Source organism: Engystomops pustulosus, chromosome 4, assembly GCF_040894005.1.
Source record: "Engystomops pustulosus chromosome 4, aEngPut4.maternal, whole genome shotgun sequence".
NCBI lineage: Eukaryota > Metazoa > Chordata > Amphibia > Anura > Leptodactylidae > Engystomops > Engystomops pustulosus.
This window is the reverse complement of record NC_092414.1, coordinates 4,671,959-4,698,936: the sequence shown is the minus strand read 5'-3', so window position 1 is coordinate 4,698,936 and position 26,978 is coordinate 4,671,959. Positions and strand designations below refer to the sequence as shown.

The 26,978-nt window shown below is 48.5% G+C and overlaps 2 protein-coding genes across 7 annotated transcripts in view; one reads left to right on the top strand and one right to left on the bottom strand.

Annotated features, from left to right (window-relative positions):
* SVOPL (SVOP like) overlaps positions 1–20,519 on the top strand; it is a 43,429-nt gene extending 22,910 nt beyond the window's left edge. For both annotated transcript variants that reach the window (XM_072150538.1, XM_072150537.1), the window contains 5 exons: positions 5,517–5,628; positions 5,697–5,778; positions 8,156–8,245; positions 8,329–8,442; positions 20,448–20,519. In XM_072150538.1, the coding sequence (XP_072006639.1) occupies positions 5,517–5,628; positions 5,697–5,778; positions 8,156–8,245; positions 8,329–8,442; positions 20,448–20,459 (410 nt within the window). In that variant the 3' untranslated portion in view covers positions 20,460–20,519. The remainder of the gene's footprint in view (positions 1–5,516; positions 5,629–5,696; positions 5,779–8,155; positions 8,246–8,328; positions 8,443–20,447) is intronic.
* Positions 20,520–21,716: 1,197 nt separating this feature from the next.
* Positions 21,717–26,978, bottom strand: part of TRIM24 (tripartite motif containing 24) — a 38,029-nt gene continuing 32,767 nt past the window's right edge. For all 5 annotated transcript variants that reach the window (XM_072144826.1, XM_072144830.1, XM_072144831.1 and 2 more), the window contains 5 exons: positions 26,607–26,923; positions 26,379–26,508; positions 26,218–26,292; positions 24,169–24,321; positions 21,717–21,981 (listed from right to left, as the gene is read on the bottom strand). In XM_072144826.1, coding sequence (XP_072000927.1) covers positions 21,787–21,981; positions 24,169–24,321; positions 26,218–26,292; positions 26,379–26,508; positions 26,607–26,923 — 870 coding nt within the window. In that variant the 3' untranslated portion in view covers positions 21,717–21,786. The remainder of the gene's footprint in view (positions 21,982–24,168; positions 24,322–26,217; positions 26,293–26,378; positions 26,509–26,606; positions 26,924–26,978) is intronic.

The following is a 26,978-nucleotide window of genomic DNA, read 5'->3' as shown; positions in this document are numbered from 1 at the left end:
GGAGTGATCTCCCCCTAGTGGTGGTGTATAATGTGTATGTAGTGAGCTCCCCCTAGTGGTGGTGTATAATGTGTATGTAGTGATCTCCCCCTAGTGGTGGTGTATAATGTGTATGTAGTGATCTCCCCCTAGTGGTGGTGTATAATGTGTATGTAGTGATCTCCCCCTAGTGGTGGTGTATAATGTGTATGTAGTGATCTCCCCCTAGTGGTGGTGTATAATGTGTATGTAGTGATCTCCCCCTAGTGGTGGTGTATAATGTGTATGTAGTGATCTCCCCCTAGTGGTGGTGTATAATGTGTATGTAGTGATCTCCCCCTAGTGGTGGTGTATAATGTGTATGTAGTGATCTCCCCCTAGTGGCGGTGTATAATGTGTATGTAGTGATCTCCCCCTAGTGGTGGTGTATGATCTGTATGTAGTGAGCTCCCCCTAGTGGTGGTGTATAATGTGTATGTAGTGATTTCCCACTAGTGGTGGTGTATAATGTGTATGTAGTGATCTCCCCCTAGTGGTGGTGTATAATGTGTATGTAGTGATCTCCTCCTAGTGGTGGTGTATAATCTGTATGTAGTGATCTCCCCCTAGTGGTGGTGTATAATGTGTATGTAGTGAGCTTCTCCTAGTGGTGGTGTATAATGTGTATGTAGTGAGCTCCCCCTAGTGGTGGTGTATAATCTGTATGTAGTGAGCATCCCCTAGTGGTGGTGTATAATCTGTAGGTAGTGATCTCCCCCTAGTGGTGGTGTATAATCTGTAGGTAGTGATCTCCCCCTAGTGGTGGTGTATAATGTGTATGTAGTGAGCTCCCCCTAGTGGTGGTGTATAATGTGTATGTAGTGAGCATCCCCTAGTGGTGATGTATAATCTGTATGTAGTGATCTCCCCCTAGTGGTGGTGTATAATCTGTAGGTAGTGATCTCCCCCTAGTGGTGATGTATAATCTGTAGGTAGTGATCTCCCCCTAGTGGTGATGTATAATCTGTAGGTAGTGATCTCCCCCTAGTGGTGGTGTATAACCTGTATGTAGTGATCTCCCCCTATTGGTGGTGTATAATGTGTATGTAGTGATCTCCCCCTATTGGTGGTGTATAATGTGTATGTAGTGATCTCCCCCTATTGGTGGTGTATAATGTGTATGTAGTGATCTCCCCCTAGTGGTGGTGTATAATGTGTATGGAGTGATCTCCCCCTAGTGGTGGTGTATAATGTGTATGTTGTGAGCTCCCCCTAGTGGTGGTGTATAATGTGTATGTAGTGATCTCCCCCTAGTGGTGGTGTATAATGTGTATGTAGTGATCTCCCCCTAGTGGTGGTGTATAATGTGTATGTAGTGATCTCCCCCTAGTGGTGGTGTATAATGTGTATGTAGTGATCTCCCCCTAGTGGTGGTGTATAATGTGTATGTAGTGATCTCCCCCTAGTGGTGGTGTATAATGTGTATGTAGTGATCTCCCCCTAGTGGTGGTGTATAATGTGTATGTAGTGATCTCCCCCTAGTGGTGGTGTATAATGTGTATGTAGTGATCTCCCCCTAGTGGTGGTGTATAATGTTTATGTAGTGATCTCCCCCTAGTGGTGGTGTATAATGTGTATGTAGTGATCTCCCCCTAGTGGTGGTGTATGATCTGTATGTAGTGAGCTCCCCCTAGTGGTGGTGTATAATGTGTATGTAGTGATCTCCCCCTAGTGGTGGTGTATAATGTGTATGTAGTGATCTCCCCCTAGTGGTGGTGTATAATGTGTATGTAGTGATCTCCTCCTAGTGGTGGTGTATAATGTGTATGTAGTGATCTCCCCCTAGTGGTGTATAATGTGTATGTAGTGATCTCCCCCTATTGGTGGTGTATAATGTGTATGTAGTGATCTCCCCCTAGTGGTGGTGTATAATGTGTATGTAGTGATCTCCCCCTAGTGGTGGTGTATAATGTGTATGTAGTGATCTCCCCCTAGTGGTGGTGTATAATGTGTATGTAGTGATCTCCCCCTAGTGGTGGTGTATAATGTGTATGTAGTGATCTCCCCCTAGTGGTGGTGTATAATCTGTATGTAGTGATCTCCCCCTAGTGGTGGTGTATAATCTGTATGTAGTGATCTCCTAGTGATGGTGTATAATGTGTATGTAGTGATCTCCCCCTAGTGGTGGTGTATAATGTGTATGTAGTGATCTCCCCCTAGTGGTGGTGTATAATGTGTATGTAGTGATCTCCCCCTAGTGGTGGTGTATAATGTGTATGTAGTGATCTCCCCCTAGTGGTGGTATATAATGTGTATGTAGTGATCTCCCCCTAGTGGTGGTGTATAATGTGTATGTAGTGATCTCCTCCTAGTGGTGGTGTATAATGTGTATGTAGTGATCTCCTCCTAGTGGTGGTGTATAATGTGTATGTAGTGATCTCCCCCTAGTGGTGGTGTATAATGTGTATGTAGTGATCTCCTCCTAGTGGTGGTGTATAATGTGTATGTAGTGATCTCCCCCTAGTGGTGGTGTATAATATGTATGTAGTGATCTCCTCCTAGTGGTGGTGTATAATGTGTATGTAGTGATCTCCTCCTAGTGGTGGTGTATAATGTGTATGTAGTGATCTCCTCCTAGTGGTGGTGTATAATGTGTATGTAGTGATCTCCCCCTAGTGGTGGTGTATAATGTGTATGTAGTGAGCTCCCCTTGTGGTGGTGTATAATGTTTATGTAGTGATCTCCTCCTAGTGGTGGTGTATAATGTGTATGTAGTGATCTCCCCCTAGTGGTGGTGTATAATGTGTATGTAGTGATCTCCCCCTAGTGGTGGTGTATAATGTGTATGTAGTGATCTCCCCCTAGTGGTGGTGTATAATGTGTATGTAGTGATCTCCTCCTAGTGGTGGTGTATAATGTGTATGTAGTGATCTCCTCCTAGTGGTGGTGTATAATGTGTATGTAGTGATCTCCCCCTAGTGGTGGTGTATAATGTGTATGTAGTGATCTCCCCCTAGTGGTGGTGTATAATGTGTATGTAGTGATCTCCCCCTAGTGGTGGTGTATAATCTGTATGTAGTGATCTCCCCCTAGTGGTGGTGTATAATCTGTATGTAGTGATCTCCCCCTAGTGGTGGTGTATAATCTGTATGTAGTGATCTCCCCCTAGTGGTGGTGTATAATGTGTATGTAGTGATCTCCTCCTAGTGGTGGTGTATAATCTGTATGTAGTGATCTCCTCCTAGTGGTGGTGTATAATCTGTATGTAGTGATTTCCTCCTAGTGGTGGTGTATAATCTGTATGTAGTGATCTCCTCCTAGTGGTGGTGTATAATGTGTATGTAGTGATCTCCCCCTAGTGGTGGTGTATAATGTGTATGTAGTGATCTCCCCCTAGTGGTGGTGTATAATGTGTATGTAGTGATCTCCCCCTAGTGGTGGTGTATAATCTGTATGTAGTGATCTCCCCCTAGTGGTGGTGTATAATCTGTATGTAGTGATCTCCCCCAAGTGGTGGTGTATAATCTGTATGTAGTGATCTCCCCCTAGTGGTGGTGTATAATGTGTATGTAGTGATCTCCTCCTAGTGGTGGTGTATAATCTGTATGTAGTGATCTCCTCCTAGTGGTGTTGTATAATCTGTATGTAGTGATCTCCTCCTAGTGGTGGTGTATAATGTGTATGTAGTGATCTCCTCCTAGTGGTGGTGTATAATGTGTATGTAGTGATCTCCCCCTAGTGGTGGTGTATAATCTGTATGTAGTGATCTCCCCCTAGTGGTGGTGTATAATGTGTATGTAGTGATCTCCCCCTAGTGGTGGTGTATAATGTGTATGTAGTGATCTCCCCCTAGTGGTGGTGTATAATCTGTATGTAGTGATCTCCTCCTAGTGGTGGTGTATAATCTGTATGTAGTGATCTCCTCCTAGTGGTGGTGTATAATCTGTATGTAGTGATCTCCCCCTAGTGGTGGTGTATAATCTGTATGTAGTGAGCTCCTCCTAGTGGTGGTGTATAATGTGTATGTAGTGATCTCCCCCTAGTGGTGGTGTATAATCTGTATGTAGTGAGCTCCCCCTAGTGGTGGTGTATAATGTGTATGTAGTGATCTCCCCCTAGTGGTGGTGTATAATATGTATGTAGTGATCTCCCCCTAGTGGTGGTGTATAATGTGTATGTAGTGATCTCCCCCTAGTGGTGGTGTATAATGTGTATGTAGTGATCTCCCCCTAGTGGTGGTGTATAATGTGTATGTAGTGATCTCCCCCTAGTGGTGGTGTATAATCTGTATGTAGTGATCTCCCCCTAGTGGTGGTGTATAATCTGTAGGTAGTGATCTCCTCCTAGTGGAGGTGTATAATGTGTATGTAGTGATCTCCCCCTAGTGGTGGTGTATAATGTGTATGTAGTGATCTCCTCCTAGTGGTGGTGTATAATGTGTATGTAGTGATCTCCTCCTAGTGGTGGTGTATAATCTGTATGTAGTGATCTCCCCCTAGTGGTGGTGTATAATGTGTATGTAGTGATCCCCCCCTAGTGGTGGTGTATAATCTGTATGTAGTGATCTCCCCCTAGTGGTGGTGTATAATCTGTATGTAGTGATCTCCCCCTAGTGGTGGTGTATAATGTGTATGTAGTGAGCTCCCCCTAGTGGTGGTGTATAATGTGTATGTAGTGATCTCCCCCTAGTGGTGGTGTATAATGTGTATGTAGTGATCTCCTCCTAGTGGTGGTGTATAATGTGTATGTAGTGATCTCCCCCTAGTGGTGGTGTATAATGTGTATGTAGTGATCTCCTCCTAGTGGTGGTGTATAATGTGTATGTAGTGATCTCCCCCTAGTGGTGGTGTATAATGTGTATGTAGTGATCTCCCCCTAGTGGTGGTGTATAATGTGTATGTAGTGATCTCCCCCTAGTGGTGGTGTATAATGTGTATGTAGTGATCTCCCCCTAGTGGTGGTGTATAATGTGTATGTAGTGATCTCCTCCTAGTGGTGGTGTATAATGTGTATGTAGTGATCTCCTCCTAGTGGTGGTGTATAATGTGTATGTAGTGATCTCCCCCTAGTGGTGGTGTATAATGTGTATATAGTGATCTCCCCCTAGTGGTGGTGTATAATGTGTATGTAGTGATCTCCCCCTAGTGGTGGTGTATAATGTGTATGTAGTGATCTCCTCCTAGTGGTGGTGTATAATGTGTATGTAGTGATCTCTCCCTAGTGGTGGTGTATAATGTGTATGTAGTGATCTCCCCCTAGTGGTGGTGTATAATGTGTATGTAGTGATCTCCCCCTAGTGGTGGTGTATAATGTGTATGTAGTGATCTCCCCCTAGTGGTGGTGTATAATGTGTATGTAGTGATCTCCCCCTAGTGGTGGTGTATAATGTGTATGTAGTGATCTCTCCCTAGTGGTGGTGTATAATGTGTATGTAGTGATCTCCTCCTAGTGGTGGTGTATAATGTGTATGTAGTGATCTCCCCCTAGTGGTGGTGTATAATCAGTTTTTTCGGTGAGGTTTTGGTGCTCTGTTCGGTGAATGTCTCTCTTCTCTTTAGTAAACCCTTTTAACATTTTGGGCATTAACCTGATTGGTCGCCGTTGGACTCTTGGCATCACTATGACGACTACGGGAGTCTTCTTCCTGCTGCTCATCATCTGCTTGTCCCGGTAAGTTGGGGGCTTTGGGGTCTCGGGGGAAGGGTCCGGTCTGGATGTGATTCTCGTCTCTTCTCCAGGACCGGACTCATCGCGATTCTTTTCTGTCTTCGCGCTTTAGTTTCTGCGAACTTCAACACCATCTACATCTACACGGCGGAGGTAACTATGGAGATGAGGGCGGAGCCAAAATGGGGACCACCTCCCCCGTTACAACACGATTATCGATATTTAGTTACATTATTTCAATTCTTCTTGCAGGGGCATTTTGGGGTCTGAGACGTAACAGATTGTGCCCCAAGGGATCCCCCAAATGGATGGCAGTAGATGGGACAGGGGTTCCCCTATATGGAGGGCAGGAGGAGGGTGCGGGAATCCCATATATGGAGGGCAGGAGGAGGGTGCGGGGATCCCCTATATGGGGGGCAGGAGGAGGGTGGGGGGGGATCCCCTATATGGAGGGCAGGAGGAGGATGGGGGGGGATCCCCTATATGGAGGGCAGGAGGAGGGTGGGGGGGATCCCCTATATGGAGGGTAGGAGGAGGGTGCGGGAATCCCATATATGGAGGGCAGGAGGAGGGTGGGGGGGGGGGTCCCCTACATGGAGGGCAGGAGGAGGGTGGGGGGGGGTCCCCTACATGCAGGGCAGGAGGAGGGTGGGGGGGGTCCCCTACATGGAGGGCAGGAGGAGGGTGGGGGGGGATCCCCTACATGGAGGGCAGGAGGAGGGTGGGGGGGGTCCCCTACATGGAGGGCAGGAGGAGGGTGGGGGGGGGTCCCCTACATGCAGGGCAGGAGGAGGGTGGGGGGGGTCCCCTACATGGAGGGCAGGAGGAGGGTGTGGGGGGGTCCCCTATATGGAGGGCAGGAGGAGGGTGTGGGGGGATCCCCTATATGGAGGGCAGGAGGAGGGTGTGGGGGGATCCCCTATATGGAGGGCAGGAGGAGGGTGGGGGGGATCCCCTATATGGAGGGCAGGAGGAGGGTGGGGGGGATCCCCTATATGGAGGGCAGGAGGAGGGTGGGGGGGGGATCCCCTATATGGAGGGCAGGAGGAGGGTGGGGTGGGGATCCCCTATATGGAGGGCAGGAGGAGGGTGCGGGGATCCCCTATATGGAGGGCAGGAGGAGGGTGCGGGGATCCCCTATATGGAGGGCAGGAGGAGGGTGTGCCCGGCAAATACTCCACACCTTTGCAATGGAGGGACTACAGAAAATAGGACACTATATCCCCCTTTTCCCCCAACTTCTATCATGTCCCTCGTTTGCCCTTTTCAGTGTGAGGAATAATCCTGCACATCCCATATCCTGGAGCGTGAGCCAAGGCCCCTCAGTTACCACAAAAAATAGAATAGGGACTTATTGACTTGAGTGTTACCTAGGAAGAGAAACTCACCCGCTACACTACACAATGAAAGTCCCAGCAGCGGCCTCCCCTCACTAATAACGTGTCCCAGCAGCGGCCTCCCCTCACTAATAACGTGTCCAGCAGTGGCCTCCACTCACTAATAACGTGTCCAGCAGCGGCCTCCACTCACTAATAACGTGTCCAGCAGCGGCCTCCACTCACTAATAACCTGTCCATCACAGCTTCCCCTCACTAATAACGTCTCCAGCAGCGGCCTCCCCTCACTAATAACGTGTCCAGCAGCGGCCTCCCCTCACTAATAACGTGTCCAGCAGCGGCCTCCCCTCACTAATAACGTGTCCAGCAGCGGCCTCCCCTCACTAATAACGTGTCCAGCAGCGGCCTCCCCTCACTAATAACAAGTCCCAGCAGCGGTCTCCCCTCACTAATAACGTGTCCAGCAGCGGCCTCCCCTCACTAATAACGTGTCCAGCAGCGGCCTCCCCTCACTAATAACAAGTCCCAGCAGCGGTCTCCCCTCACTAATAACAAGTCCCAGCAGCAGCCTCCCCTCACTGATAACGTGTCCAGCAGCGGCCTCCCCTCACTAATAACATGCCCCAGCAGTGGCCTGCCCTCACTACTAACCTGTCCATCACAGCCTCCCCTCACTAATAGCCTATCCAGCAGCGACCTCCTCTCACTAATAACGTGTCCAGCAGCAGCCTCACCTCACTAATAACATGTCCCAGCAGCGGCCTCCCCTCACTACTAACCTGTCCAGCAGCAGCTCCCCCTCACTGATAACCTGTCCAGCAGCAGCTCCCCCTCACTGATAACCTGTCCAGCAGCGGCCTCCCCTCACTACTAACCTGTCCATCACAGCTTCCCCTCACTAATAACGTCTCCAGCAGCAGCCTCCCCTCACTAATAACGTCTCCAGCAGCAGCCTCCCCTCACTAATAACATGTCCCAGCAGCAGCCTCCCCTCACTGATAGCGTGTCCAGCAGCTGCCTCTCCTTACTGATAGCGTGTCCAGCAGCGGCTTCATGTACGCCCTGTCTTCATGATAACAATCACGTTGATGTGAACCACAAAGTGGGCGGAGTTGAAGCCTGGAGGGAAACGGGCATCACAGAAATAACGGTCATTAGCTGCAACAGTAACTTGATTTTGTTTCCACCCACAGGTGTATCCGACTGTAATGAGAGCCATCGGGATGGGGACAAGCGGCTCCCTGTGCCGGATTGGAGCCATGGCCGCCCCTTTTATAGCACAAGTAAGAGGGGGGGGGGGCTGGGATGTAGACACTTGGTCACCGGCAGAAAAAACATTTCTCAATCACTTCTTGTTTCCTTGCAGGTTCTGCTCAGCGCCTCCATCATCGGGGGGCTCTGCCTCTTCGCCGGAGTCTGTTTTGTCTGTGCTCTCTCTGCCTTCACCCTGCCCATAGAGACCAAAGGGCGAGCGCTACAGGTAAGAGAAGGGTCCAACGTCACCTCCTCCTCCTCCGAGCTTTACCCTGCAGCTCTGCCGGGTATATGCACAAGGCAGGACGCTAATGAAACTTGTACATAACCCATGAGTACAGAGTGTGCAGAAAGTATTAGGACCCCTTCACATTCTTCACTCACATGTTTCATTGCAGCCAATTGGTAGAATCAAAAGAAGTTCTTCTATTCTCCCAAGTATTGTGCAGCTCTCCATCTGGTCAGAGCAGAGAATCTTATTCCTCATAGTCCGGATCCTCCATGTGCTGCACCCAGAGGAGAAGCTTCCAGACTCTGCCATAAAGCCCCGACTGCTGGAGGCAGCAGGGATCCCGCACTTTTCTTTAACTCTTACCAAGGCAGTTCCTCCACAATTGCTTAGTTTGGCTGGACGGCCAGGTCCAGGAAGAGTAGTGGTCCCAAAATTCTTCCATTTGAGAAGTATAGAGGCCACTGTGCTCTTAGTAACCTTGAGTGCTGCACAAATTCCTCTGTAACCATGGGCAGATCCATGCCTTGTCACATATCTGTCTCCGAGCTCCTGAGTTCTTGATTAGGAAAGGCTCCACCTGTCTATATAAGTCCAATCAGTTTAACTACACAAAACTGGACTCCAATGAAGGAGTAGAACCAACTCAAGGAGGATCAGAAGGAAATGGTCAGCATGTGAGATTCATATGCGAGTAACAACAAAGTTTCATAAATTAACAAAAATATCTACATTTCAGTTTTCTGTAAAATAGAAACAGAGTGCACATTAATGTGCAAAAAAAACTAAAAAAATTGACTGCAATGAAAAAAAATGAAAAATTTAAAGGGTCCGAATACTTTCTGTACCCACTGTATGCACCAAGAAATAAACATCTCAGACCAATTTCATTAGGAACTGTATATTCTGTATGTAGTAATCCTCCCTAGTGGTGGTTTATGATCATGATACAGCCGCCAGTAGGGGGAGCTCACTACATACACATTATACACCACCACTAGGAGGAGATCACTACATACACATTATACACCACCACTAGGGGGAGCTCACTACATACACATTATACACCACCACTAGGAGGAGATCACTACATACAGATTATACACCACCACTAGGGGGAGCTCACTACATACACATTATACACCACCACTAGGAGGAGATCACTACATACAGATTATACACCACCACTAGGAGGAGATCACTACATACACATTATACACCACCACTAGGAGGAGATCACTACATACACATTATACATCACCACTAGGGGGAGATCACTACATACACATTATACACCACCACTAGGAGGAGATCACTACATACACATTATACACCACCACTAGGGGGAGATCACTACATACAGATTATACACCACCACTAGGAGGAGATCACTACATACAGATTATACACCACCACTAGGGGGAGCTCACTACATACACATTATACACCACCACTAGGAGGAGATCACTACATACAGATTATACACCACCACTAGGGGGAGATCACTACATACAGATTATACACCACCACTAGGAGGAGATCACTACATACACATTATACACCACCACTAGGAGGAGATCACTACATACACATTATACACCACCACTAGGGGGAGATCACTACATACACATTATACACCACCACTAGGGGGAGATCACTACATACACATTATACACCACCACTAGGAGGAGATCACTACATACACATTATACACCACCACTAGGGGGAGATCACTACATACACATTATACACCACCACTAGGAGGAGATCACTACATACACATTATACACCACCACTAGGGGGAGATCACTACATACACATTATACACCACCACTAGGAGGAGATCACTACATACACATTATACACCACCAATAGGAGGAGATCACTACATACACATTATACACCACCACTAGGAGGAGATCACTACATACACATTATACACCACCACTAGGGGGAGATCACTACATACACATTATACACCACCACTAGGAGGAGATCACTACATACACATTATACACCACCACTAGGAGGAGATCACTACATACACATTATACACCACCACTAGGGGGAGCTCACTACATACACATTATACACCACCACTAGGAGGAGATCACTACATACAGATTATACACCACCACTAGGGGGAGCTCACTACATACACATTATACACCACCACTAGGAGGAGATCACTACATACAGATTATACACCACCACTAGGGGGAGATCACTACATACAGATTATACACCACCACTAGGAGGAGATCACTACATACACATTATACACCACCACTAGGGGGAGATCACTACATACACATTATACACCACCACTAGGAGGAGATCACTACATACACATTATACACCACCACTAGGAGGAGATCACTACATACACATTATACACCACCACTAGGGGGAGATCACTACATACACATTATACACCACCACTAGGAGGAGATCACTACATACACATTATACACCACCACTAGGGGGAGATCACTACATACAGATTATACACCACCACTAGGAGGAGATCACTACATACAGATTATATACCACCACTAGGGGGAGATCACTACATACACATTATACACCACCACTAGGGGGAGATCACTACATACACATTATACACCACCACTAGGGGGTGATCACTACATACACATTATACACCACCACTAGGAGGAGATCACTACATACACATTATACACCACCACTAGGGGGAGATCACTACATACACATTATACACCACCACTAGGAGGAGATCACTACATACACATTATACACCACCACTAGGAGGAGATCACTACATACACATTATACACCACCACTAGGGGGAGATCACTACATACACATTATACACCACCACTAGGAGGAGATCACTGCATACACATTATACATCACCACTAGGAGGAGATCACTGCATACACATTATACACCACCACTAGGGGGAGATCACTACATACACATACACCACCACTAGGGGGAGATCACTACATACACATTATACACCACCACTAGGGGGAGATCACTACATACACATACACCACCACTAGGAGGAGATCACTACATACACATTAAACACCACCACTAGGGGGAGATCACTACATACACATTAAACACCACCACTAGGGGGACCTCACTACATACACATTATACACCACCACTAGGAGGAGATCACTACATACAGATTATACACCACCACTAGGGGGAGATCACTACATACACATTATACATCACCACTAGGGGGAGATCACTACATACACATTATACACCACCACTAGGGGGAGATCACTACATACACATTATACACCACCACTAGGGGGAGATCACTGCATACACATTATACATCACCACTAGGAGGAGATCACTACATACACATTATACACCACCACTAGGGGGAGATCACTACATACACATTATACACCACCACTAGGGAGAGATCACTACATACACATTATACACCACCACTAGGGAGAGATCACTACATACACATTAAACACCACCACTAGGGGGAGATCACTACATACACATTATACACCACCACTAGGGGGAGATCACTACATACACATTATACACCACCACTAGGGGGAGATCACTACATACACATTATACACCACCACTAGGGGGAGATCACTACATACACATTATACACCACCACTAGGAGGAGATCACTACATACACATTATACACCACCACTAGGGGGAGATCACTACATACACATTATACACCACCACTAGGAGGAGATCACTACATACACATTATACACCACCACTAGGAGGAGATCACTACATACAGATTATACACCACCACTAGGGGGAGCTCACTACATACACATTATACACCACCACTAGGAGGAGATCACTACATACAGATTATACACCACCACTAGGGGGAGATCACTACATACAGATTATACACCACCACTAGGAGGAGATCACTACATACACATTATACACCACCACTAGGAGGAGATCACTACATACACATTATACACCACCACTAGGGGGAGATCACTACATACACATTATACACCACCACTAGGGGGAGATCACTACATACACATTATACACCACCACTAGGAGGAGATCACTACATACACATTATACACCACCACTAGGGGGAGATCACTACATACACATTATACACCACCACTAGGAGGAGATCACTACATACACATTATACACCACCACTAGGGGGAGATCACTACATACACATTATACACCACCACTAGGAGGAGATCACTACATACACATTATACACCACCAATAGGAGGAGATCACTACATACACATTATACACCACCACTAGGAGGAGATCACTACATACACATTATACACCACCACTAGGGGGAGATCACTACATACACATTATACACCACCACTAGGAGGAGATCACTACATACACATTATACACCACCACTAGGAGGAGATCACTACATACACATTATACACCACCACTAGGGGGAGCTCACTACATACACATTATACACCACCACTAGGAGGAGATCACTACATACAGATTATACACCACCACTAGGGGGAGCTCACTACATACACATTATACACCACCACTAGGAGGAGATCACTACATACAGATTATACACCACCACTAGGGGGAGATCACTACATACAGATTATACACCACCACTAGGAGGAGATCACTACATACACATTATACACCACCACTAGGGGGAGATCACTACATACACATTATACACCACCACTAGGAGGAGATCACTACATACACATTATACACCACCACTAGGAGGAGATCACTACATACACATTATACACCACCACTAGGGGGAGATCACTACATACACATTATACACCACCACTAGGAGGAGATCACTACATACACATTATACACCACCACTAGGGGGAGATCACTACATACAGATTATACACCACCACTAGGAGGAGATCACTACATACAGATTATATACCACCACTAGGGGGAGATCACTACATACACATTATACACCACCACTAGGGGGAGATCACTACATACACATTATACACCACCACTAGGGGGTGATCACTACATACACATTATACACCACCACTAGGAGGAGATCACTACATACACATTATACACCACCACTAGGGGGAGATCACTACATACACATTATACACCACCACTAGGAGGAGATCACTACATACACATTATACACCACCACTAGGAGGAGATCACTACATACACATTATACACCACCACTAGGGGGAGATCACTACATACACATTATACACCACCACTAGGAGGAGATCACTGCATACACATTATACATCACCACTAGGAGGAGATCACTGCATACACATTATACACCACCACTAGGGGGAGATCACTACATACACATACACCACCACTAGGGGGAGATCACTACATACACATTATACACCACCACTAGGGGGAGATCACTACATACACATACACCACCACTAGGAGGAGATCACTACATACACATTAAACACCACCACTAGGGGGAGATCACTACATACACATTAAACACCACCACTAGGGGGACCTCACTACATACACATTATACACCACCACTAGGAGGAGATCACTACATACAGATTATACACCACCACTAGGGGGAGATCACTACATACACATTATACATCACCACTAGGGGGAGATCACTACATACACATTATACACCACCACTAGGGGGAGATCACTACCTACACATTATACACCACCACTAGGGGGAGATCACTGCATACACATTATACATCACCACTAGGAGGAGATCACTACATACACATTATACACCACCACTAGGGGGAGATCACTACATACACATTATACACCACCACTAGGGAGAGATCACTACATACACATTATACACCACCACTAGGGAGAGATCACTACATACACATTAAACACCACCACTAGGGGGAGATCACTACATACACATTATACACCACCACTAGGGGGAGATCACTACATACACATTATACACCACCACTAGGGGGAGATCACTACATACACATTATACACCACCACTAGGGGGAGATCACTACATACACATTATACACCACCACTAGGGAGAGATCACTACATACACATACACCACCACTAGGGGGAGATCACTACATACACATTAAACACCACCACTAGGGGGAGATCACTACATACACATTATACACCACCACTAGGGGGAGATCACTACATACACATTATACACCACCACTAGGGGGAGATCACTACATACACATTATACACCACCACTAGGAGGAGATCACTACATACAGATTATACACCACCACTAGGAGGAGATCACTACATACAGATTATATACCACCACTAGGGGGAGATCACTACATACACATTATACACCACCACTAGGGGGAGATCACTACATACACATTATACACCACCACTAGGGGGTGATCACTACATACACATTATACACCACCACTAGGAGGAGATCACTACATACACATTATACACCACCACTAGGGGGAGATCACTACATACACATTATACACCACCACTAGGAGGAGATCACTACATACACATTATACACCACCACTAGGAGGAGATCACTACATACACATTATACACCACCACTAGGAGGAGATCACTACATACACATTATACACCACCACTAGGGGGAGATCACTACATACACATTATACACCACCACTAGGAGGAGATCACTGCATACACATTATACATCACCACTAGGAGGAGATCACTACATACACATTATACACCACCACTAGGGGGAGATCACTACATACACATTATACACCACCACTAGGGGGAGATCACTACATACACATTATACACCACCACTAGGAGGAGATCACTACATACACATTATACACCACCACTAGGGGGAGATCACTACATACAGATTATACACCACCACTAGGAGGAGATCACTACATACAGATTATACACCACCACTAGGAGGAGATCACTACATACACATTATACACCACCACTAGGAGGAGATCACTACATACACATTATACACCACCACTAGGGGGAGATCACTACATACACATTATACACCACCACTAGGGGGAGATCACTACATACACATTATACACCACCACTAGGAGGAGATCACTACATACAGATTATACACCACCACTAGGGAGAGATCACTACATACACATTATACACCACCACTAGGAGGAGATCACTACATACATATTATACACCACCACTAGCGGGAGATCACTACATACAGATTATACACCACCACTAGGGGGGGATCACTACATACACATTATACACCACCACTAGGGGGAGATCACTACATACACATTATACACCACCACTAGGGGGAGATCACTACATACACATACACCACCACTAGGGGGAGCTCACTACATACACATTATACACCACCACTAGGAGGAGCTCACTACATACACATTATACACCACCACTAGGGGGAGATCCCTACATACACATTATACACCACCACTAGGGGGAGATCACTACATACACATTATACACCACCACTAGGGGGAGGTCACTACATACACCACCACTAGGGGGAGCTCACTACATACACATTATACACCGACACGAGGGGGAGATCACTACATACAGATTATACACCTCCACTAAGGGGAGATCACTACATACACATTATACACCACCACTAGGGGGAGATCACTACATACAGATTATACACCACCACTAGGGGGAGATCACTACATACAGATTATACACCACCACTAGGGGGAGATCACTACATACAGATTATACACCTCCACTAAGGGGAGATCACTACATACACATTATACACCACCACTAGGGGGAGATCACTACATACAGATTATACACCACCACTAGGGGGAGATCACTACATACAGATTATACACCACCACTAGGGGGAGATCACTACATACAGATTATACACCACCACTAGGGGGAGATCACTACATACAGATTATACACCACCACTAGGGGGAGATCACTACATACAGATTATACACCACCAGTAGGGGGAGATCACTACATACAGATTATACACCACCACTAGGGGGAGATCACTATATACACATTATACACCACCACTAGGGGGAGATCACTACATACACATTATACACCACCACTAGGGGGAGCTCACTACATACACATTATACACCACCAGTAGGAGATCACTATATACAGATTATACACCACCACTAGGGGGAGATCACTACATACACATTATACACCACCACTAGGGGGAGATCACTACATACACATTATACACCACCACTAGGGGGAGCTCACTACATACACATTATACACCACCACTAGGGGGAGATCACTACATACACATTATACACCACCACTAGGAGGAGATCACTACATACACATTATACACCACCACTAGGGGGAGCTCACTACATACACATTATACACCACCACTAGGAGGAGATCACTACATACACATTATACACCACCACTAGGGGGAGATCACTGCATACACATTATACACCACCACTAGGAGGAGATCACTGCATACACATTATACATCACCACTAGGAGGAGATCACTACATACACATTATACACCACCACTAGGGGGAGATCACTACATACACATACACCACCACTAGGGGGAGATCACTACATACACATTAAACACCACCACTAGGGGGAGCTCACTACATACAAATTATACACCACCACTAGGGGGAGATCACTACATACACATTATACACCACCACTAGGGGGAGATCACTACATACACATTATACACCACCACTAGGGGGAGATCACTACATACACATTATACACCACCACTAGGGGGAGATCACTACATACACATTATACACCACCACTAGGGGGAGATCACTACATACACATTATACACCACCACTAGGAGGAGATCACTACATACACATTATACACCACCACTAGGAGGAGATCACTACATACACATTATACACCACCACTAGGAGGAGATCACTACATACAGATTATACACCACCACTAGGAGGAGATCACTACATACACATTATACACCACCACTAGGAGGAGATCACTACATACAGATTATACACCACCACTAGGAGGAGATCACTACATACACATTATACACCACCACTAGGAGGAGATCACTACATACACATTATACACCACCACTAGGGGGAGATCACTACATACACATTATACACCACCACTAGGAGGAGATCACTACATACAGATTATACACCACCACTAGGGGGAGATCACTACATACACATTATACACCACCACTAGGAGGAGATCACTACATACATATTATACACCACCACTAGCGGGAGATCACTACATACAGATTATACACCACCACTAGGGGGGGATCACTACATACACATACACCACCACTAGGGGGAGATCACTACATACACATTATACACCACCACTAGGAGGAGATCACTACATACACATTATACACCACCACTAGGGGGAGATCACTACATACACATACACCACCACTAGGGGGAGCTCACTACATACACATTATACACCACCACTAGGGGGAGCTCACTACATACAGATTATACACCACCACTAGGGGGAGATCACTACATACACATTATACACCACCACTAGGGGGAGATCACTACATACACATTATACACCACCACTAGGGGGAGCTCACTACATACACCACCACTAGGGGGAGCTCACTACATACACATTATACACCGACACGAGGGGGAGATCACTACATACAGATTATACACCTCCACTAAGGGGAGATCACTACATACACATTATACACCACCACTAGGGGGAGATCACTACATACAGATTATACACCACCACTAGGGGGAGCTCACTACATACACATTATACACCACCACTAGGGGGAGATCACTACATACACATTATACACCACCACTAGGGGGAGATCACTACATACACATTATACACCACCACTAGGGGGAGGTCACTACATACACATTAAACACCACCACTAGGGGGAGCTCACTACATACACATTATACACCACCACTAGGGGGAGGTCACTACATACACATTATACACCACCACTAGGGGGAGGTCACTACATACAGATTATACACCACCACTAGGGGGAGCTCACTACATACAGATTATACACCACCACTAGGGGGAGATCACTACATACACATTATACACCACCACTAGGGGGAGATCACTACATACACATTATACACCACCACTAGGAGGAGATCACTACATACATATTATACACCACCACTAGCGGGAGATCACTACATACACATTATACACCACCACTAGGGGGAGATCACTACATACACATACACCACCACTAGGGGGAGCTCACTACATACACATTATACACCACCACTAGGGGGAGCTCACTACATACACATTATACACCACCACTAGGGGGAGATCACTACATACACATTATACACCACCACTAGGGGGAGATCACTACATACACATTATACACCACCACTAGGGGGAGATCACTACATACACATTATACACCACCACTAGGGGGAGCTCACTACATACACCACCACTAGGGGGAGCTCACTACATACACATTATACACCGACACGAGGGGGAGATCACTACATACAGATTATACACCTCCACTAAGGGGAGATCACTACATACAGATTATACACCACCACTAGGGGGAGATCACTACATACACATTATACACCACCACTAGGGGGAGATCACTACATACACATTATACACCACCACTAGGAGGAGATCACTACATACATATTATACACCACCACTAGGGGGAGCTCACTACATACACATTATACATCACCACTAGGGGGACATCACTACATACAGATTATACACCACCACTAGGAGATCACTACATACACATTATACACCACCACTAGGGGGAGCTCACTACATACACATTATACACCACCACTAGGAGGAGATCCCTACATACAGATTATACACCACCACTAGGAGGAGATCACTACATACAGATTATACACCACCACTAGGAGGAGATCACTACATACACATTATACACCACCACTAGGAGGAGATCCCTACATACACATTATACACCACCACTAGGGGGAGATCACTACATACACATTATACACCACCACTAGGAGGAGATCACTACATACACATTATACACCACCACTAGGAGGAGATCACTACATACACATTATACACCACCACTAGGAGGAGATCACTACATACAGATTATACACCACCACTAGGGGGAGATCACTACATACACATTATACACCACCACTAGGGAGAGATCACTACATACACATTATACACCACCACTAGGGGGAGATCACTACATACACATTATACACCACCACTAGGAGGAGATCACTACATACACATTATACACCACCACTAGGAGGAGATCACTACATACACATTATACACCACCACTAGGAGGAGATCACTACATACACATTATACACCACCACTAGGGGGAGATCACTACATACACATTATACACCACCACTAGAGGGAGATCACTACATACACATTATACACCACCACTAGGAGGAGATCACTACATACACATTATACACCACCACTAGGGGGAGATCACTACATACAGATTATACACCACCACTAGGGGGAGATCACTACATACAGATTATACACCACCACTAGGGGGAGATCACTACATACAGATTATACACCACCACTAGGGGGAGATCACTACATACACATTATACACCACCACTAGGAGGAGATCACTACATACACATTATACACCACCACTAGGGGGAGATCACTACATACACATTATACACCACCACTAGGGGGAGATCACTACATACACATTATACACCACCACTAGGGGGAGATCACTACATACACATTATACACCACCACTAGGAGGAGATCACTACATACACATTATACACCACCACTAGAGGGAGATCACTACATACACATTATACACCACCACTAGGGGGAGCTCCTCCCCCTAGTGGTGATCACAAGTAGCCAATATGTTGGAGGCGTCTATAGAGGCCACTATGATTTCTGGGTAACCCCGCCCACACTAGCTTTCTCTTTCTTTCCTTTACAGCAGGTGAAGTGACAGTGAGAAACCGGAGACTTGCCGCTGCAGAGTCAACTCCACTGGATGCGCACCCAACTAAAATTAAAATAAAAACCTTAAAAAAATCATTTTGACTACAACTCCCAGCATGTCCCGGTCTTCTCACCATAGAATAGCTTCTCCTGTGATTGAGGAGCCTGGGGTCACCACACACTGGGATGTCATAGATATTCTCTGGAGCTGCAGAGGGCCCCCTGCCGTGTGTGGCCCCAGACAGATTATAGGAAAAGTAACAGACTGCGGAATTGTTCAGAAATTAACATAGTAACAACAGAAATCTCTCAAACATTATAAATTCCTGGCGTAGTGTGAGCAGAGACAAAAAGAAGCCGCTGCAGGAGAGAGGGGTGGCTCTAACACAGCATCATCCTCCAGAGCTGCACTCACTATTCTGCTGCTGGTGCAGTCACTGTGTACATACATGACATTACTTATCCTGTACTGATCCTGAGTTACATCCTGTATTATACCCCAGAGCTGCACTCACTATTCTGCTGCTGGTGCAGTCACTGTGTACATACATGACATTACTTATCCTGTACTGACCCTGAGTTACATCCTGTATTATACCCCAGAGCTGCACTCACTATTCTGCTGCTGGTGCAGTCACTGTGTACATACATGACATTACTTATCCTGTACTGATCCTGAGTTACATCCTGTATTATACTCCAGAGCTGCACTCACTATTCTGCTGCTGGTGCAGTCACTGTGTACATACATGACATTACTTATCCTGTACTGATCCTGAGTTACATCCTGTATTATACTCCAGAGCTGTACTCACTATCCTGCTGCTGGTGCAGTCACTGTGTACATACATGACATTACTTATCCTGTACTGATCCTGAGTTACATCCTGTATTATACCCCAGAGCTGCACTCACTATTCTGCTGCTGGTGCAGTCACTGTGTACATACATGACATTACTTATCCTGTACTGATCCTGTCATGTATGTACATAGTGATGGCACCAGTAGAACACTGAGTGCAGCTCTGGGATATACTTCTATGTGTGACCGCAGTGGCAGTAAGTTATCATGTTGGGGGTGTTCGGCCGCTCTCCTCCTGACATCAGTCTTTGCGCTGAGCTTCACCTTACACAAACCTGTGATGATCTGCAGTATCCAGGGTGTAGCATCAGTTGTAGCTCCGCCTCCAGGCCTGCGAGGGGGTGGAGCTTGCTCCTGTTGCCCCTCCCCCTTCCCGGGTTACGAGTCGCAGGCTCACAGCCATTTCCAAAAATAGTTTTATTGAACAGCTAACATCTTATGTACACGGCACTCGCTACAAACTACAGGAGGGTCATTTGAAAAATATGCGCTCGTCCCCTTTAAAGCGCTTTTTACGTGGTGTGACGAAATCCTCCGGGGGCTCCTCCTCCCCCGCCCCAAACTCAAAGGCCAATTTGGGGAATTTCATTTCTCGGTAAATGTTGGCAATCAACTCCTCAAAGTACAACTCCAGCTTGATGCCGGCCGTGCCGATCTCCGAGTCAGGCTGTGGGAGGAGCAAAGAGGAGAAGACGTGAGGGGCAGCTCTGGGTGTGACTAGAGGAGAAGGATGAGACGTGAGGGGAGCTCTGGGTGTGACTAGAGGATAAGACGTGAGGGGCAGCTCTGGGTGTGACTAGAGGAGAAGGATGAGACGTGAGGGGAGCTCTGGGTGTGACTAGAGGATAAGACGTGAGGGGCAGCTCTGGGTGTGACTAGAGGAGAAGGATGAGACGTGAGGGCAGCTCTGGGTGTGACTAGAGGAGAAGGATGAGACGTGAGGGGAGCTCTGGGTGTGACTAGAGGAGAAGGATAAGACGTGAGGGGAGCTCTGGGTGTGACTAGAGGATAAGACGTGAGGGGCAGCTCTGGGTGTGACTAGAGGATAAGACGTGAGGGGAGCTCTGGGTGTGACTAGAGGAGAAGACGTGAGGGGAGCTCTGGGTGTGACTAGAGGAGAAGACGTGAGGGGAGCTCTGGGTGTGACTAGAGGAGAAGACGTGAGGGGAGCTCTGGGTGTGACTAGAGGAGAAGACGTGAGGGGAGCTCTGGGTGTGACTAGAGGAGAAGACGTGAGGGGAGCTCTGGGTGTGACTAGAGGATAAGACGTGAGGGGCAGCTGTGGGTGTGACTAGAGGAGAAGGATAAGACGTGAGGGGCAGCTGTGGGTGTGACTAGAGGAGAAGGATGAGACGTGAGGGGAGCTCTGGGTGTGACTAGAGGAGAAGGATGAGACGTGAGGGGAGCTCTGGGTGTGACTAGAGGAGAAGGATGAGACGTGAGGGGAGCTCTGGGTGTGACTAGAGGAGAAGGATGAGACGTGAGGGGAGCTCTGGGTGTGACTAGAGGAGAAGGATGAGACGTGAGGGGAGCTCTGGGTGTGACTAGAGGAGAAGGATGAGACGTGAGGGGAGCTCTGGGTGTGACTAGAGGAGAAGGATGAGACGTGAGGGGAGCTCTGGGTGTGACTAGAGGATAAGACGTGAGGGGCAGCTCTGGGTGTGACTAGAGGAGAAGACTTGAGGGGCAGCTCTGGGTGTGACTAGAGGAGAAGGATGAGACTTGAGGGGAGCTCTGGGTGCGACTAGAGGAGAAGGATAAGACGTGAGGGGAGCTCTGGGTGTGACTAGAGGAGAAGACGTGAGGGCAGCTCTGGGTGTGACTAGAGGAGAAGACGTGAGGGGAGCTCTGGGTGTGACTAGAGGAGAAGACGTGAGGGGAGCTCTGGGTGTGACTAGAGGAGAAGACGTGAGGGGAGCTCTGGGTGTGACTAGAGGAGAAGACGTGAGGGGAGCCCTGGGTGTGACTAGAGGAGAAGACGTGAGGGGCAGCTCTGGGTGTGACTAGAGGAGAAGACGTGAGGGGAGCTCTGGGTGTGACTAGAGGATAAGACGTGAGGGGCAGCTCTGGGTGTGACTAGAGGATAAGACGTGAGAGGAGCTCTGGGTGTGACTAGAGGAGAAGGATGAGACGTGAGGGGAGCTCTGGGTGTGACTAGAGGAGAAGGATGAGACGTGAGGGGAGCTCTGGGTGTGACTACAGGAGAAGACGTGAGGGGAGCTCTGGGTGTGACTACAGGAGAAGACGTGAGGGGAGCTCTGGGTGTGACTACAGGAGAAGACGTGAGGGGAGCTCTGGGTGTGACTACAGGAGAAGACGTGAGGGGAGCTCTGGGTGTGACTACAGGAGAAGACGTGAGGGGAGCTCTGGGTGTGACTAGAGGAGAAGGATAAGATGTGGGTGTGACTAGAGGAGAAGGATAAGATGTGAGGGGCAGCTGTGGGTGTGACTAGAGGAGAAGGATAAGATGTGAGGGGCAGCTGTGGGTGTGACTAGAGGAGAAGGATAAGATGTGAGGGGCAGCTGTGGGTGTGACTAGAGGAGAAGGATAAGACGTGAGGGGCAGCTCTGGGTGTGACTAGAGGAGAAGGATAAGACGTGAGGGGCAGCTGTGGGTGCGACTAGAGGAGAAGGATAAGACGTGAGGGGCAGCTGTGGGTGCGACTAGAGGAGAAGGATAAGACGTGAGGGGCAGCTGTGGGTGTGACTAGAGGAGAAGGATAAGTTGTGAGGGGCAGCTCTGGGTGTGACTGGAAGAGAAGGATAAGACTGGAGGGGCAGCTGTGGTAGTGACTGGAGGATAGGGGACGAGAGTACAGCTCTAGGTGTAACTAGAGGATCACTTGTTCCTCACCTCATTGAACTCTGCGCAGTTCTTGAAGATGAGGCGGATGTCGCCTATGAACTCCTCGGGGCGCGTGTAGTGGGGGGAGGCGTTCCCCTGGAGCTTCCGCTTTATGTGTGATAAATCCATCGGCTTCTTTATGATCCTGTAATAGTCCGGCACCTGCAGAGGAGGGAGGATCAGCAACAGGACCTCAACTGTACAGGACCCTCCCCTACCCCATGACTCCTCCTCCACATCACACACCCCCAGTGCAGGACCCTCCCCTACCCCCCATGACTACTCCTCCACATCACACACCCCCAGTGCAGGACCCTCCCCTACCCCATGACTCCTCCTCCACATCACACATCCCCAGTGCAGGACCCTCCCCTACCCCCATGACTCCTCCTCCACATCACACACCCCCAGTGCAGGACCCTCCCCTACCCCATGACTACTCCTCCACATCACACATCCCCAGTGCAGGACCCTCCCCTACCCCATGACTCCTCCTCCACATCACACATCCCCAGTGCAGGACCCTCCCCTACCCCATGACTCCTCCTCCACATCACACATCCCCAGTGCAGGACCCTCCCCTACCCCCATGACTACTCCCCCACATCACACATCCCCAGTGCAGGACCCTCCCCTACCCCCCATGACTCCTCCTCCACATCACACATCCCCAGTGCAGGACCCTCCCCTACCCCCATGACTCCTCCCCCACATCACACATCCCCAGTGCAGGACCCTCCCCTACCCCATGACTCCTCCTCCACATCACACATCCCCAGTGCAGTACCCTCCCCTACCCCCATGACTCCTCCTCCACATCACACATCCCAGTGCAGGACCCTCCCATACCCCCATGACTCCTCCACATCACACATCCCCAGTGCAGGACCCTCCCATACCCCCATGACTACTCCCCCACATCACACATCCCAGTGCAGAACCCTCCCCTACCCCCATGACTACTCCTCCACATCACACATCCCAGTGCAGGACCCTCCCCTACCCCCATGACTACTCCCCCACATCACACATCCCAGTGCAGGACCCTCCCATACCCCCATGACTCCTCCTCCACATCACACATCCCAGTGCAGGACCCTCCCATACCCCCATGACTCCTCCTCCACATCACACATCCCCAGTGCAGGACCCTCCCATACCCCATGACTCCTCCCTCCACATCACACATCCCCAGTGCAGGACCCTCCCATACCCCCATGACTACTCCCCCACATCACACATCCCAGTGCAGGACCCTCCCCTACCCCCATGACTACTCCCCCAAATCACACATCCCAGTGCAGAACCCTCCCCTACCCCCATGACTACTCCCCCACATCACACATCCCAGTGCAGGACCCTCCCCTACCCCCATGACTACTCCCCCACATCACACACCCCCAGTGCAGGACCCTCAACTACCCCCATGACTCCTCCACATCACACATCCCCAGTGCAGGACCCTCCCCTACCCCCATGACTCCTCCACATCACACATCCCCAGTGCAGGACCCTCCCATACCCCCATGACTCCTCCCCCACATCACACATCCCAGTGCAGGACCCTCCCATACCCCCATGACTCCTCCACATCACACATCCCCAGTGCAGGACCCTCCCATACCCCCATGACTCCTCCACATCACACATCCCCAGTGCAGGACCCTCCCATACCCCCATGACTACTCCTCCACATCACACATCCCAGTGCAGGACCCTCCCATACCCCCATGACTCCTCCACATCACACATCCCCAGTGCAGGACCCTCCCATACCCCCATGACTCCTCCACATCACACATCCCCAGTGCAGGACCCTCCCATACCCCCATGACTCCTCCACATCACACATCCCCAGTGCAGGACCCTCCCATACCCCCATGACTCCTCCACATCACACATCCCCAGTGCAGGACCCTCCCCTACCCCCATAACTCCTCCTCCACATCACACATCCCCAGTGCAGGACCCTCCCATACCCCCATGACTCCTCCACATCACACATCCCCAGTGCAGGACCCTCCCCTACCCCCATAACTCCTCCTCCTTGTCACTTACCGTCAGTGGGACAGGGTCCTGGAAGGGCAGACTCATCTCGTGACAGAAGAGGTATAACAGGATCCGCTCGCACTTCTGTGGACACAATAAGAGGGACGTTACCTGTGATGTGGGGGGTAAACCCGTCAGCAGTTTAGCAGACCCCCCAGGCAGACACTTACTCTCTGGTCGATGGGCGACATGAAGCTAACGCCCCCCAGCTTCCTCTTCTCGGCGAGGGCCGGATCGTCGCAGTCGTACTCCACTTCCGGTTTGGAGAGATCCCGGCAGAAGGTGCAGAACCACTCACCGCTACGAGAGAATGGAGAGGATCAGACCAGACCGGACCATGCGCCATTAGTAATGGAGCCGCGCAGTGACCTGCCAGCTCCGGCGTGCACGCTCCTGACCTGGGGAAGTTGAGCAGGGTGGGCACATGGCAGGAGAGGTGGAACACCTTGGGGCATTTCTCGCAGCACAGCAGCTCGCCCCCGTTCTGGCACACCGCGCACCAGTCCTCGTTGGGGTCGTCTTCTTTCCCGCCGCTCTCAGTCACGTGGTTCTGTATCATCCAGTCGCTGGATCCTGACAGCGATCCCTCCTGCAGGACGTGTCGGTCCCCGGTGCTGTCCGGAGTGTCCCTCCGCGGCCCCATGTCCGGCTTGGTTGTGCGGTTGCCGTTGCGGTCCAGCAGCATGGGGACGAGGAGGCTTCCTGAGTAATCAGTCTGGGAGAGAAGAAGGGAATAAAGTAACAGCTGCCGGGGAATGCTGGGAGTTGTA